The sequence below is a fragment of the Amia ocellicauda genome, chromosome 9 (genome assembly GCF_036373705.1).
Source record: "Amia ocellicauda isolate fAmiCal2 chromosome 9, fAmiCal2.hap1, whole genome shotgun sequence".
Lineage (NCBI taxonomy): Eukaryota > Metazoa > Chordata > Actinopteri > Amiiformes > Amiidae > Amia > Amia ocellicauda.
The window spans coordinates 7,253,249-7,265,430 of record NC_089858.1 but is presented as its reverse complement, the minus strand read 5'-3'; the positions used below and the strand labels follow the sequence as shown (position 1 = coordinate 7,265,430).

The following is a 12,182-nucleotide window of genomic DNA, read 5'->3' as shown; positions in this document are numbered from 1 at the left end:
TCCCTTGTCTCAATGTGTTCTTAAATTAGCGTATTGTTTTCCACTCAGGTTTAAGGTATTGCTGTTCTGTCACTAACTCTTCCCACCCTTTACTATCTTTCACAAGTCCATTTGGACTGAGCTCTTCCAAGTTCTGCACCACTCGGCAGCCCACACATGACCTGATTTGAAGGCCCATGACTCATGCTGTCCCGTCGGTTTATAACACGCAGCCTCAAAGAACCGCAGGCAATCTGGCCAGTGTTGCTCATTTGATGACTGAGGGCAGTGAATCACCTTCTGTAAACTGTCTAGATACCATGTTTTGAACACCTACACATTTTTATGTAAATTGTGCTTCATAAAAATTATGCACATATTAAACCGATGGGTATAACTTTATTTAATAGATGCCTTTATTTAAGTTTAATGGTTTAACAAACACTAACACCAAGTTTACATTTCAAATTCACAAACTAACATTAATAATACTACTAATTAATCTGTGCCCACTGCCGAATACCCCAGCTATAAAATTAAGTAGCCATGCGTGATCCTTCAGGTTTAGGGAAAGAAAATGGATGAGAAGACCAATTATAGAGTAGGAGGCAAGTCAGGTGTTCGATTTGAATCTACAATCAGTGTTTTCTACAGTCATTATATTATATTATATTATATATGTATATATATATATATATATATAATATATTATTAGTAAATATTTCAGAATCAAAATAATAAAATCTGCTAAAGCAACACCAGATATAACGCCCAAATACTGACATGCATTTATGAATGTCCCATTAGCGAGCCCGTTTAACCCTCTCTTTAGGACTGAATTGCAGGCAAGTTGGGTCACTCGAGTTCACCTGTGGATGTTGTGGGGCCCTCATTGGGACTTAATGTAAAGTGTGCAGTGGTGGTATCAGACCAGCAAAGTTATATAAAGAATTGACTAGGTAGGTGAAAATCTCTCTTAAAAATGTAAACCCACTGAATCAAACATCAGGAAACTTGGGAAAATGGCAATAGAGGCTATTATTTGTGGGTGTGATTTTATGTGGTTTCCATTCAAGGGATGGTGCCGGTCATCCATATTTGTTACTTTTTAGTTCAATATATAAATATGGCATTCTTAAAGTTATAAAATCAAAAGCCCTAAAGCCTCCTTTTCCTAGCTGAAGACCAGCTGTAGGAAACTGGTTTCCCGAGTGATCAAATTCGGCTTTTCTTTGTGCAGTAAATCACACCCACTATTATTGCAGTGGATGTGTAATCGAATACTAATACGTTTTCTTTTCTTACATATTACCTGTTTAAATAGCTACTCAGTTTAGTGAAATTTCTGTCCCCTTTAAGCAAGTAAATCCCACTCCCTATATAACACATCATAATCTTGTAGATAAGGTGTATTTTGCATTCCATTTAGTCTACAACAGTCTTAACTTTGTATTAATGTTTTATGTTCTCTACATATTTTTAATGGTATGCAGGTTTTTATATAAATGCTATAATTTTGTTTTTGTAGCTGTTGGACTTATTTACCATGGTTTAGTCTATTTTGTTCTATTATGCCCACTGTAATTCTGCCAGATTTAAAATGAACACTTGCAGATGAACTGATTGAAAGTGAAGTTTTACAGTCCACTTATTATTTCTTTGTGTCAGTTACCCATTTACATCTTGAATGTTTTTGTTTTCATTTCTTCAATGGCTTTTCAAAAAAAAAGAAAAAAAAAAAAAGAAAAAAGGACTTTTGTTTTTCATTTCTTGTGTCTGAAATACAAATGTGTGAGGCAAGCCCTTCATGAACTTTGTGTGTAAAACTGAGAAGCCACTTGCGCAAGAGGCTTGCTTAAAAATGTCCCAATTTGCATCACAATGAATGGAACTGAATAGACCAAAGTCAGATTTCACCTCCTCCTAAGCCACGCACATCTTTAACATGCAGAGCGGTCTTCTCTCAGGAGATAGGAAATGTCACTGCTGATGTTGACTTCTCTGGCTTTGACTGGGGAGATGGGAAAATAACTGGGTTTAACTCCCAAAATGCAGAGGAATAGCACATAGGAGTGGACAAGGTAAGACTATTACATTGATCCCTTTATGAATAGATGCATGTGGAAGAAATGTCTCTTACCAATACTTGTAATGGTACTGATTTTTGGGAAGTTTTTTGTTCTGTACCGTAGGTTCAATGTTTATAAATCGTCCATATTTGAATTTTAACTCGCTGCAACTGGCAGGATTATTGGGAGGCTGGAATTGTTTATTTCCAGCTTCTTACGAGTCTCTTGATGTTTCTCTCATTTTTATTGTGCATTTCACTAATAGAGTATGTCAGCCTTTAATATTGGAGTATTTGATTGTCCCTTTTAAAATAAGATCTTTTAAATATTTGAAAATAAATATATATGTGTGTGTATAGATAATAGTACAATTTTCACACCTTTAATTTGAATGTGATTCTTTTGGAATAAATAGTTAAAGCAATACTTACTTATTAACCATGTCTTTTCAGAATTTATGAACAGCCTAAGGCAGTTAGACTATAGTATAAACCACAGATTCCAGCTGCTTGAAAGACTTCTGGTTGAATATGAACCACATCTTCTGCCACTCCATTGATTACAGCATAAATTAGTATTGTATAAGTATTGTTTAATCAACGCTGCTGAATATACTTGACTATTCACTGAATTTTTTTTAAATGAAGACTAATACCTTCAACTACAAAAATACATACATCCTGACATACCGTGTTATAATTGTTTGAATTTTACCTTAAGCATAACCAAAGCTTACTAGTGCTCTTCACCCTAAAACAGGCTCACACTGTTCACTGGTTTACAGCTCTGATAGTTAGCAGCTGCCAAACCAGGTTTCTGCATTTTAATCGGTGCAGCAAACATACGCCTGATTCAATGATTCAAATGTGTTGCTGTTGGGACAACTGCCATGCCTTCAATACATACAAACTAAAACCATAAATGTGGATCATAGTATATATATATATAGTTTTTCCTTCCCCTTACACTTCTGATATTTAAAGATCACCGACCATTGGCAATACGGTCTCTGTGACCGTATAAGTGATCATTTTAAAGGTTTCCTGAGAAAGATGTGGTTCACCCAGAGGAAATAAGATCAATTCATATAAATCATGTGATTTACTAGTTCTCTTGAGATATTTTGTCTTCCCTAGACTGGTACGTTATTGCCACATAATATAAGGCCTGGAAATGCCCGGAGCTATACCAACATACAATGTCATTGTCCTAGACCTGAAAAGTGATTTGAACAACTTCATGTGAAAAGGGGTTGACTGGAATTTTCAGGTATCAAGGCCAGGTTAAGGGGATTCATCGTCTAGGGGGAGGGGAGCATTTAGCTTATTTAGAGGGTATTATTAACGGCTTAAACTTTAAACTAAATGCTATCCAGTAGTAATCAAGCAAACCTGAGACTATTGTATAATGTATTGTATTGAAAATAAACTTAAAGGGCATTAATTTAGTAGAACATACAGTATTTTCTTATTTACAATTAAAATATTTGAGCCTGCATTGAATATATCCTCTGTGAAATCATCATATGCTGCTTTGTCATGAATACATATTCAATAGAAATATTTTTATTTTAGCTGTTAAACAACCCAAGGCTTAACATGACTGGAAACAACATGAAATCACCGTTCCTGTTGCATTTATTGTTGGTAATGTATATTATTACACTTAATAACACTTAAAGATAACATAAATATTCAATTTTAGAAATCAAATTATTCTTTGTACGGTGGTGTTGCAGTTTTTAACCTAGAAATTCACTTTGATTTCTTAAATGTCATGCATTGCTATTAATATTGATACTGTAACAATTTACTCAGTGTAAATAGGAAATATTTGATCTGGTATTTAACCATAATCAAATCTGTTAACCCTTTATAGGTATGCAGCATTACTGAGAAACATTGTTCCTGGGCAAGTCCTCGCTTATGGACCTTTCAAGGTCAGTCTTCCTAAACTATTTGGTGCCTTGGTGCATTTGTGTTGAACCAATGCATTTCAGAACAGTTGAATCATCTGGATATAGAGAAGGGTTTAAAACTGGAATCAAAAGAAGAAAGATTGCTTCATTTCTTGCATTATAGATTTCTTTGTCTGAACACCCCAAGCTGCTTTTCGATATTTGTTTTTAAATGAACAGCGTTGATTAATCTGTTTTAGTGATGTTGTCAATCAGCATCCCTAAATTAGCTAAATCCCTCAAAACCCCCATGTTTTTGTCTTTTTCAGATTTCAATGATACTCTATCAATTCTAGAGACGCCTCAGAACATTTTTCAGTTTGTAAATGAATCTCTGGACTTTTGGCAAGCAAACCGCTTCTGTCAACGTCAGTTCAGTGAGTTGCTTTGTGATAACTCGAAGGCTGATGTTGAATATGCCACCGAGCTGTTGCAAGCCGTTCAAGCAGAACAGCAAGTCTGGTTAAAGGATGTTGCCCATCAAATCTGGAAACCCCCACCCTGTGAGTTTTCTCTTTGGTTTATAATACACTACTCCTTCTTAAAAATCTTAATGCCAGGTTCCTCTTCAGATTAGTATGAAGTATGAATTTTAATTTTAATTCCATGAAGCGACTCTTCTGGTCTGTTGGGTGATCAATATTGTCGTTTCTCTGTTTTGGTTTGTTATATAAGTAAAATCTTGAGGACTTGGGCTTGATACATCAATAAATCCAATAGCATTGTGTTCCTCCTAGCATCCTCATGTGTATGTCTTTACAGACATTCCCACTTCTGCCTTGCACTTCCAGAAGAAAGCACATGCGATGTATGCCAAGGTGAACATCCACTTCCCCCCTCTACCGACAGTCACTGTGTGCGCTCGGGTCCAGTGGGACCGGGTCAACGCCGGAGTGTCCACAGTCTTCTCCTATTCCACTCCCAAACTGATCAATGAGTTTCAACTGCGAGGCCAGCCAGATGAGCATGGGAGCATAATGATGGCTTTGCTGGTGCATAGCAAGCACATGCCCTACAAGGCCTTGTTCAAGAACGATGGGAAGTGGCACCATGTTTGTGTCACCTGGCAAAAGAAGGATGGAAACTGGGCCATTTATGTGAATGGAGAAAGGAAACATTCAGGGAATGGTACAGAGATCTCCAGGGATATTTATGGTTACGGGATCTTTATTATTGGGCAAGATCAAGACTCATTTGGAGGTAACTTTACTGAGCCCTTCACTGGGAATATCACATCAGTGAGCATATGGAATAACATCCTACATGAGCAAGAAATCAGAAGTCTCAGTTCCTGTTCCCCCATCAAGCGGGACCTGCTATTTAATTGGAATTTAAAGCAGATGACCATTGAGCACTCGGTTCAGACGTTCCCGGCAAACCTTTGGTGTGAACGTGAGTGTCTTTTGCTTATACGTAAAGTTGTTTTTTCAACCATTCTTTCCATCTTGTGGAAATGCATGGCTGATTAAAATAAACCTACATCTATGCTTCTCATCTCAAGATGGCCTCGCCGTTTGAAAATACATGTAAATTAAAATGTTCCCCCTGCTCTGTTTGATAACCCTCCATTATGGGATTGTCCTGCAGGTGCTTTCTGCATTTTTTTGCATGTATGCAATTATAGTTATTTGGATGATTTCCCCTTTAGTAAATAAACTGAAATGTTTTTGAATTTGCTTCTGGTTAAAAAAAAAAAAAAAAAAAGAGAAAAGTTTCCTGTCTGGCCTTAAGTAACATGTGTCACAGTTTTTGCTTTGGAAAAAGAGGAATCAGCATCTTTGTTTGTAAATATCATCAGTTTTTCAGTACTGTTTACCTTTGTCACAGAATCCACTCATATTTTCCTGCTTCCGCTTTCTAAATTTGTAATTGTCAGTCTGCATAGGGCAATAGTTGATATTGTATTAAATATAAATAAGATCCAAAACCCCATTAACTTACACAGCGTATTCTGAATCTGTTTGCAAGTGGATCAATAACAATACAAGGCAAACGGAAAGGAAAGCAGACGTCTCTTGTCTGTTCAGTTATCGTTTAAAAATAGTGTGCATGCATAACATTACTGTGAAGTTACCAAGTCATTTTCATCCCCAGTAATGATACCTTCTTCTTTTACAATGTTGTCTACTTGGAAGATAAAACCACAAGCCAAATTGTTTTGTATTAGATGTAATTATCAATTTTCAGCCATACAAACTCATCACAGGAGCTGCCCATTGGAATTCTGCTCCTATATTTTTCAAAGGGTTGATTTCAGAGGGTTAAATAGTCTAAATAGGCTAAATAGTTACTATGAAGTCAATGACATTCTCTCGTTTCATTAAGAAAAGGTGAAAGGAGACCACACATTGTGAAAAAAGCAAGAGAAAACAACATTAAACAGAGCTGAGTTGGTCATTATCCTTCAGTTTTCTTTAATGGCAAGGGATGAAGAGAATTTCTGATTTGTCTTGACTGCACACTCGTGTTTACAGAGGTTTAAAAACATTTCCATTGATGTTCGACAGTGCGATTAGAACGGTGTGCCAGCTCTGGTTATCTCGGGCTACACAACATCAAAGAGGCTTGTAAAATGTCAGCTTGTCTAGGGGAAAGGCAGAGTATGTATTTTTAGAGAGACTTGGAGACCTGGACAAAAAATACAATGTTTTGAGACACCATTTTGCAAGACCCATTCAATTTTTTTTTTTTTATCATTTACATAATTTTCTTACTTTATTTACATGTACACACCAAGTAATTATTACCTAGTACACTGAAAAACTATTTCAATATTCATTACAGTTTTGTGATTGACCTACAGTTTTAATTGCCTGTGAGGTACATCACTGACTGAGATCCTCTGGAGAAAGGAAGCTCTTAGTACTTGAAGGGAAACATCCAAATCTTTTACTTCCTGTTAAGTTGTTAGCTTTGAGTCCAATAAACATGATATTGCTTAATTATTGAGGGTACCTTGTTTGTAAATTTTGTTTTGCTCTTTATAAAGACATGGTAGGTAGTGCAGGGAGTCTGACAGCTGGTAATATTTTGGCATTCTGTACTATGAAAAATGTTTGTTTGTTGAATTGTTTCATGAATGTCAAGATGGTCAATTTTCCTCCATCAAAAACTAACTGGTTGCATTTTTCCTGTGTGACAGGTCCTGGTTCAGAACACTGCAAAACCATTCACAGTGTTCCCTCCCAACCACAGGTCCAGCACAGCACCATCTCCTGCGAAGAGACCCTGTCCTTTGTGTGCAAACACAATAAAGGTGAGGTCCTCAAAGATACAATGTAAAGCCAGTATGTAAGATTGTTTTCATATATATATATATATGAATAAGATAGTCTTATGATATGATGAGTGAGGTTATTTTCTACATGTATGGTATTGCCTGTATACATATATGAATATAAATTAGATATTATGAGTATTTTTTATACTCAACAGTTTGGCACAGACACTTATTTAGCCTTGAGTAGTGTAAGTGAAAGGAGTCTGAGTCTGTTCTGCTTTGTTACAATGAGAGCAATACTGTCATCTACTTTATTTCAAATCATTTGAGGCTATGTAATTGAATGATGGCAATGTACAGTTTCTCTCTTCATGTGTATAATTAATTATATAATATTTATATGTGCATGTGTGTGTATATATAAATATTTCCAAACTTCGAATCAGGGGAATTTCTATAAAAATATAGTGTGGGGATGTGGAGTTGATGTGTTATATGTGTCCCTAACAAGTGGTTTAACTTAAGCCTGCTGGCGTATGTTTTCTGCTACAGAGACGTATTTTAAGATCAGGGAAATTAAAGAAGTTCATGGAGGTAAACCAAGTCAGTTCACTCAACATTTGATGCAGCTGTCCAATAGCACCATGGTAAGTCAATAAATCTACCAATACCCTTAAGAAAATAAAGTTATTGTATGTATATATTTATGTGTGTATATATATGTGTGTGTGTGTGTGTGTGTATATATGTATATATATATATTATATATATATAATGTGTGTGTGTGTGTGTGTGTGTATGTATGTATGTATATGTGTGTGTGTGTGTAATGCAAGAAACACCTTTACCAAAACACATTTTGGTAGATTGAATAATGTTCAAATGACACAGTGAAAGTTACATCCATAGCTATACAGCTTAACAGCTATTTCTGTTTTATTACCTTAGGCACAAAAATGAGGTACAATCCAGGACTTATTAATTGTATATTTTTTTTTGGGGGGGGGGGCGGGATGGGCTAGGTTGGAGAAGGCTTCTTTTCAAACATCCCAAAAGATCTTAGCTTTCCAGAGGTGCACACCATCCTGAACATCTCGCAACAAGCCCTCAGACATGCTGACAAGGACTTGCATCCCTTAGACCTCCTGAGTCTCGTCCAGCTGCTCTCCCAGGCATGTCACGTGCAGATTGGAGGCAATGAGAGTAAAGACGCCATCGGGAACCTGAGCGCGCACTTCATCACGATTGCAGGCAGTCTGTTCAATGAAGAGAACGCCAATGATTGGCTGGCCATAAAGCAGGTAATAAGAGCATCCGACCAATCAGCAGTGGGCGAGACATTTGCAAATCTAATATTCACACAAACTAGAAAAGCAACACACATACAACTCACAGAACATATATGTGACACTTGAAATATGCATATAAAATTAATATGCTTAATTTCCCCTGGTATTTCATAATTAACTTTTTATGTATGTATGTAAAGTATTGGTAAGCTTGATAAAATTGAGCAAAAATAAACAATTCATGTAATGAGAAATATTTTATTCTCACAAATAAGGGGGAAACTATATTATTGTATACTAAGACAAGTGCTCAGTGAAAAAATATTAATTCTCAAATCAATGGGCAATGGGTCTTTTTTTTTAGCTAAAAATCTAAATATACCACTTTTTGTAAAAAACAAGTGAAACATTGTAAACTCTAGGGTAGAGGACACAAGTGCATCCACACAGAAATACATTTATAATTTGAGAAATGTGTAATTTTGGTTGATTCCTTTGAGTCATAACAGAATACAGGTTGAAAAAGTACAATATAGCTCATTGCTGGTGTTTTATATACTGTATTTTTTGCTTGGCTTTATCAAGGGTGCCAATCATTTTGGAGGTGACTGTATGTATGTATCTATGTAATATTCTGCCTTTAAAGTCATAAGTGTGTATTTTGTAGTGCTAAGAGTCAAAAGGGGCAAATTCATTTTCTCATATGTATGTGTAGCCGAATAATTAATTATCAGTATAATTTATAAGTTGTATAATGTTTCATTATGTGCAGTGTGTGAAACACTTTTTTCCATAAAAATACAGGTTTGTGTGAAGGCCTGAACAAAAAGCAAATTAATGTATTTAGTTTAAATTCTTTCCACTAGGGGGCAATCAGTACAAATATTAGGAGTGACTTTTTTCAGGAGCTAAATTTAAATCCATCAGCACCATTTAAAGTGGCTTTAATTTTTGTATATACTTTGAATTTATTTTTTAAACATTGCATATGCTCTTACTTGTCTCCCATGATACACTGATTATAATATAATTTGCTGTTCCTTAAAAATATTTGATTATGATAAAAACAAAAAGGGTCAGCTTTGTTTAAATCATCAAATGTAATTGTAGTTAGCCTTTTTTTTGTTCATCTTGGAAATTGTTGTACCGTCTTGTGCATTACTGCTATACTTTCCTAAACCTAAACAAATATTGGCAAATAACTAAAAATCTGAGCAGCAAGATCCATTCCAAAATAAAAATTGCTCCTGATATTTTAGGAGAATCTTAAGAAGGTCTTCATGACTGCTTTACATCCAACATCAGACGGTTACCTACAGGCACTGTATAGTAGGTTGGAAAGGGCAGTTATAAATGTATTATAAATGCATATATACATAGGTAATTAAAGTGACAACCTTTGAATTTTAAACAGTGGTTCATTGTGCTGCCTTTATAGTTAGCTTTAATTGAAATCTTCTTGCCACTGTGCTGTTCGAAGGTAGTTGTGCAGTCTCTCTCTCTCTCTCACATTCTCTCATTCGATGCTTTTGTATGCTTTGCTTTCACTAACCCTTTAACAAAACCCGGTCTTGTTTTCTCTTGGATGTCAAAAGGCATTTCAGCTTTATTTTATCAACCGCTCTCTCAAGGTCATGGCTGGAGAGGTAGGTACTTTACAGAAGCTCAATACCAGTTTCAAATTGTCTGTTTTCATTTCTTCTTTTATAGATCGTAAATGGGCCCATGACTGTGGTCCAGAGCATCGACAGGATGGTTGCCAATCTAAACCCGCAGCTAATGGCTGGAAAGAGCAAGATTGCCATTGACAGAAAGAATATCAGTATGTTAAACATCGCATTCCCTTAAGGCAATGTTGGATCTTGGGGCCAGTACGAGTAATTACACATGTGTTTAAGATAGTCAAGCAAATATTGATTTTTACATTTTCCTATTACCCTATCATGACCCGGTATTTAGTCCTGAGAAAAGGAAGAAAGCCAAATTGATATTTCTTGAGTGAATATTCAGATCTCTGTCATGTATATAAATCCCAGTGTGGTTAACATCTATGAGTGGTGCTAGACAATGGTTGACAGAAAAAAAAGTTGGCCTGCAAGTACATTGTCAGGCTTGTCTCCATCTATATAACAAATCCACCTATAGTAGTGATGTGGATAGGAGAAAGCACAACCCTTCCTTGTGCTTAGATGGATGTTTTTTGTGTTTGTGTTTATCAATAAGAAGCTTATCATTTAATTTGTCATAACCCAGTGCATGGATGACGTTTTGACAAGCCTGCTACTTATTTCAATCAGAATTGGAAGTCCAGCACAAGACCCTTAGCCTGGAGGGGGCCGACAAAGATTTCTATGGGCTTACGTCTACAGACGAGGCAGGAGTTGACAGTATTTCGATTCCAGCAGACATGATCCAGAAATTTCATCAGAGAGGTAAGAAACTTCCTGGCAGCAAGCAGGAAGTCCTGATTTACAGCAGAATAGTTTATTGTGACCTAATTCACGTCAACATTTTTTTTTTTTAATCTACACCACCTTCCGACTACCAAAAGAGATGTATTCACTTTTATGGTTCCAACACTAGATGTGGACATTTCAGAAACTGCTTGTGGAGTCGGGGTCTTAACAGGTTAGGGTGCAGGAACACCGATGTTTAGATTTATGCTGTTCTTATATTGTATGTTGGAAATGGTATAAGAGTATGTGCAAGAATGACTGTCCCACTTCCTGTTTCAGGTGTCCAGAATATCACCTTGATCAACACCTGGTATGGCTCTTTGCTCCCTTTGTTCAGAAGTGAGAACAATACCATACAGTTTCCTGCGGTGATCGATGGAAGCCAAAAGTAAGTAAATTCTGCTTCTGAATCGTGCCCCAGAAATATTGAAATGTGAAAGCAGGAAAAACAAAGCTAAAAATACCCTTTGGTCTCGAAGAATCTTTTATAGAGATCTTTCCATGATTATTGATAACATGCATCTATAGAGATCCAGCTAATAAACATGGCAGTTTCAGTTACAGGCAAAGGAAGTTCAAGTGCAATTTTTCTCACCAGCTATTGTGTCTAATGTATTTGTTCAGTTATACAGTGCAAGGCCATGGAGAGAGTTCTTTAACAAATTCCATTTAAAACACTCTTTTTTTTTTTTTACTAAATAGCTTTGAGTCAATTATGTTAATTGCATTTGCCATAGGGTAACCTTAGCAAACACATAGTTTGCATATAATGAGCTTCATAAATACTTAAATAACTTGAATAATAATAACTTCTCCCTGGCATGGGCAGCCCACATCTTAACAGTGCTACTTAAACAGAAGCACATACAGCTGACCTGTTAAATTCCAATTCGTATCACTCCAATTTATTTGAATTAACTTCTTCCTACTGGAAATGCATTTCAAAGACAATACGAACAATGTTTCAACCTCAGCTGCTTGGTTTGTAATTTGTTTAGGTATCTGGGCACAGTGCTGGGGTCCTCAGTAATTTCGACTACGGTGCTTGGTGATAATCATCCAATGAACACCTCTGTATACTACGAACTTCAGCACAGACTGAAGGTAATGCCGGCATTCCTTTGCTTTGTCATATGATTTCTGAGTTTTAAACTCCTGACAGCAGACAGACTCGTCAAAACTGTAATGCATGGCTGCTGTGAGATAGATTTA

General features: G+C 36.2%; 1 protein-coding gene across 3 annotated transcripts in view; it reads left to right on the top strand.

The window, feature by feature from the left end:
• The first annotated feature begins 1,923 nt into the window (after positions 1 to 1,923).
• The window catches only part of adgrd2 (adhesion G protein-coupled receptor D2), a 38,717-nt gene continuing 28,458 nt past the window's right edge, over positions 1,924 to 12,182 (top strand). For all 3 annotated transcript variants that reach the window (XM_066712907.1, XM_066712906.1, XM_066712905.1), the window contains exons 1-12: positions 1,924 to 2,060; positions 3,623 to 3,694; positions 3,927 to 3,987; positions 4,275 to 4,508; positions 4,768 to 5,397; positions 7,148 to 7,261; positions 7,778 to 7,872; positions 8,248 to 8,526; positions 10,225 to 10,336; positions 10,812 to 10,946; positions 11,250 to 11,358; positions 11,969 to 12,074. In XM_066712907.1, coding sequence (XP_066569004.1) covers positions 3,647 to 3,694; positions 3,927 to 3,987; positions 4,275 to 4,508; positions 4,768 to 5,397; positions 7,148 to 7,261; positions 7,778 to 7,872; positions 8,248 to 8,526; positions 10,225 to 10,336; positions 10,812 to 10,946; positions 11,250 to 11,358; positions 11,969 to 12,074 — 1,923 coding nt within the window. In that variant the 5' untranslated portion in view covers positions 1,924 to 2,060; positions 3,623 to 3,646. The remainder of the gene's footprint in view (positions 2,061 to 3,622; positions 3,695 to 3,926; positions 3,988 to 4,274; positions 4,509 to 4,767; positions 5,398 to 7,147; positions 7,262 to 7,777; positions 7,873 to 8,247; positions 8,527 to 10,224; positions 10,337 to 10,811; positions 10,947 to 11,249; positions 11,359 to 11,968; positions 12,075 to 12,182) is intronic.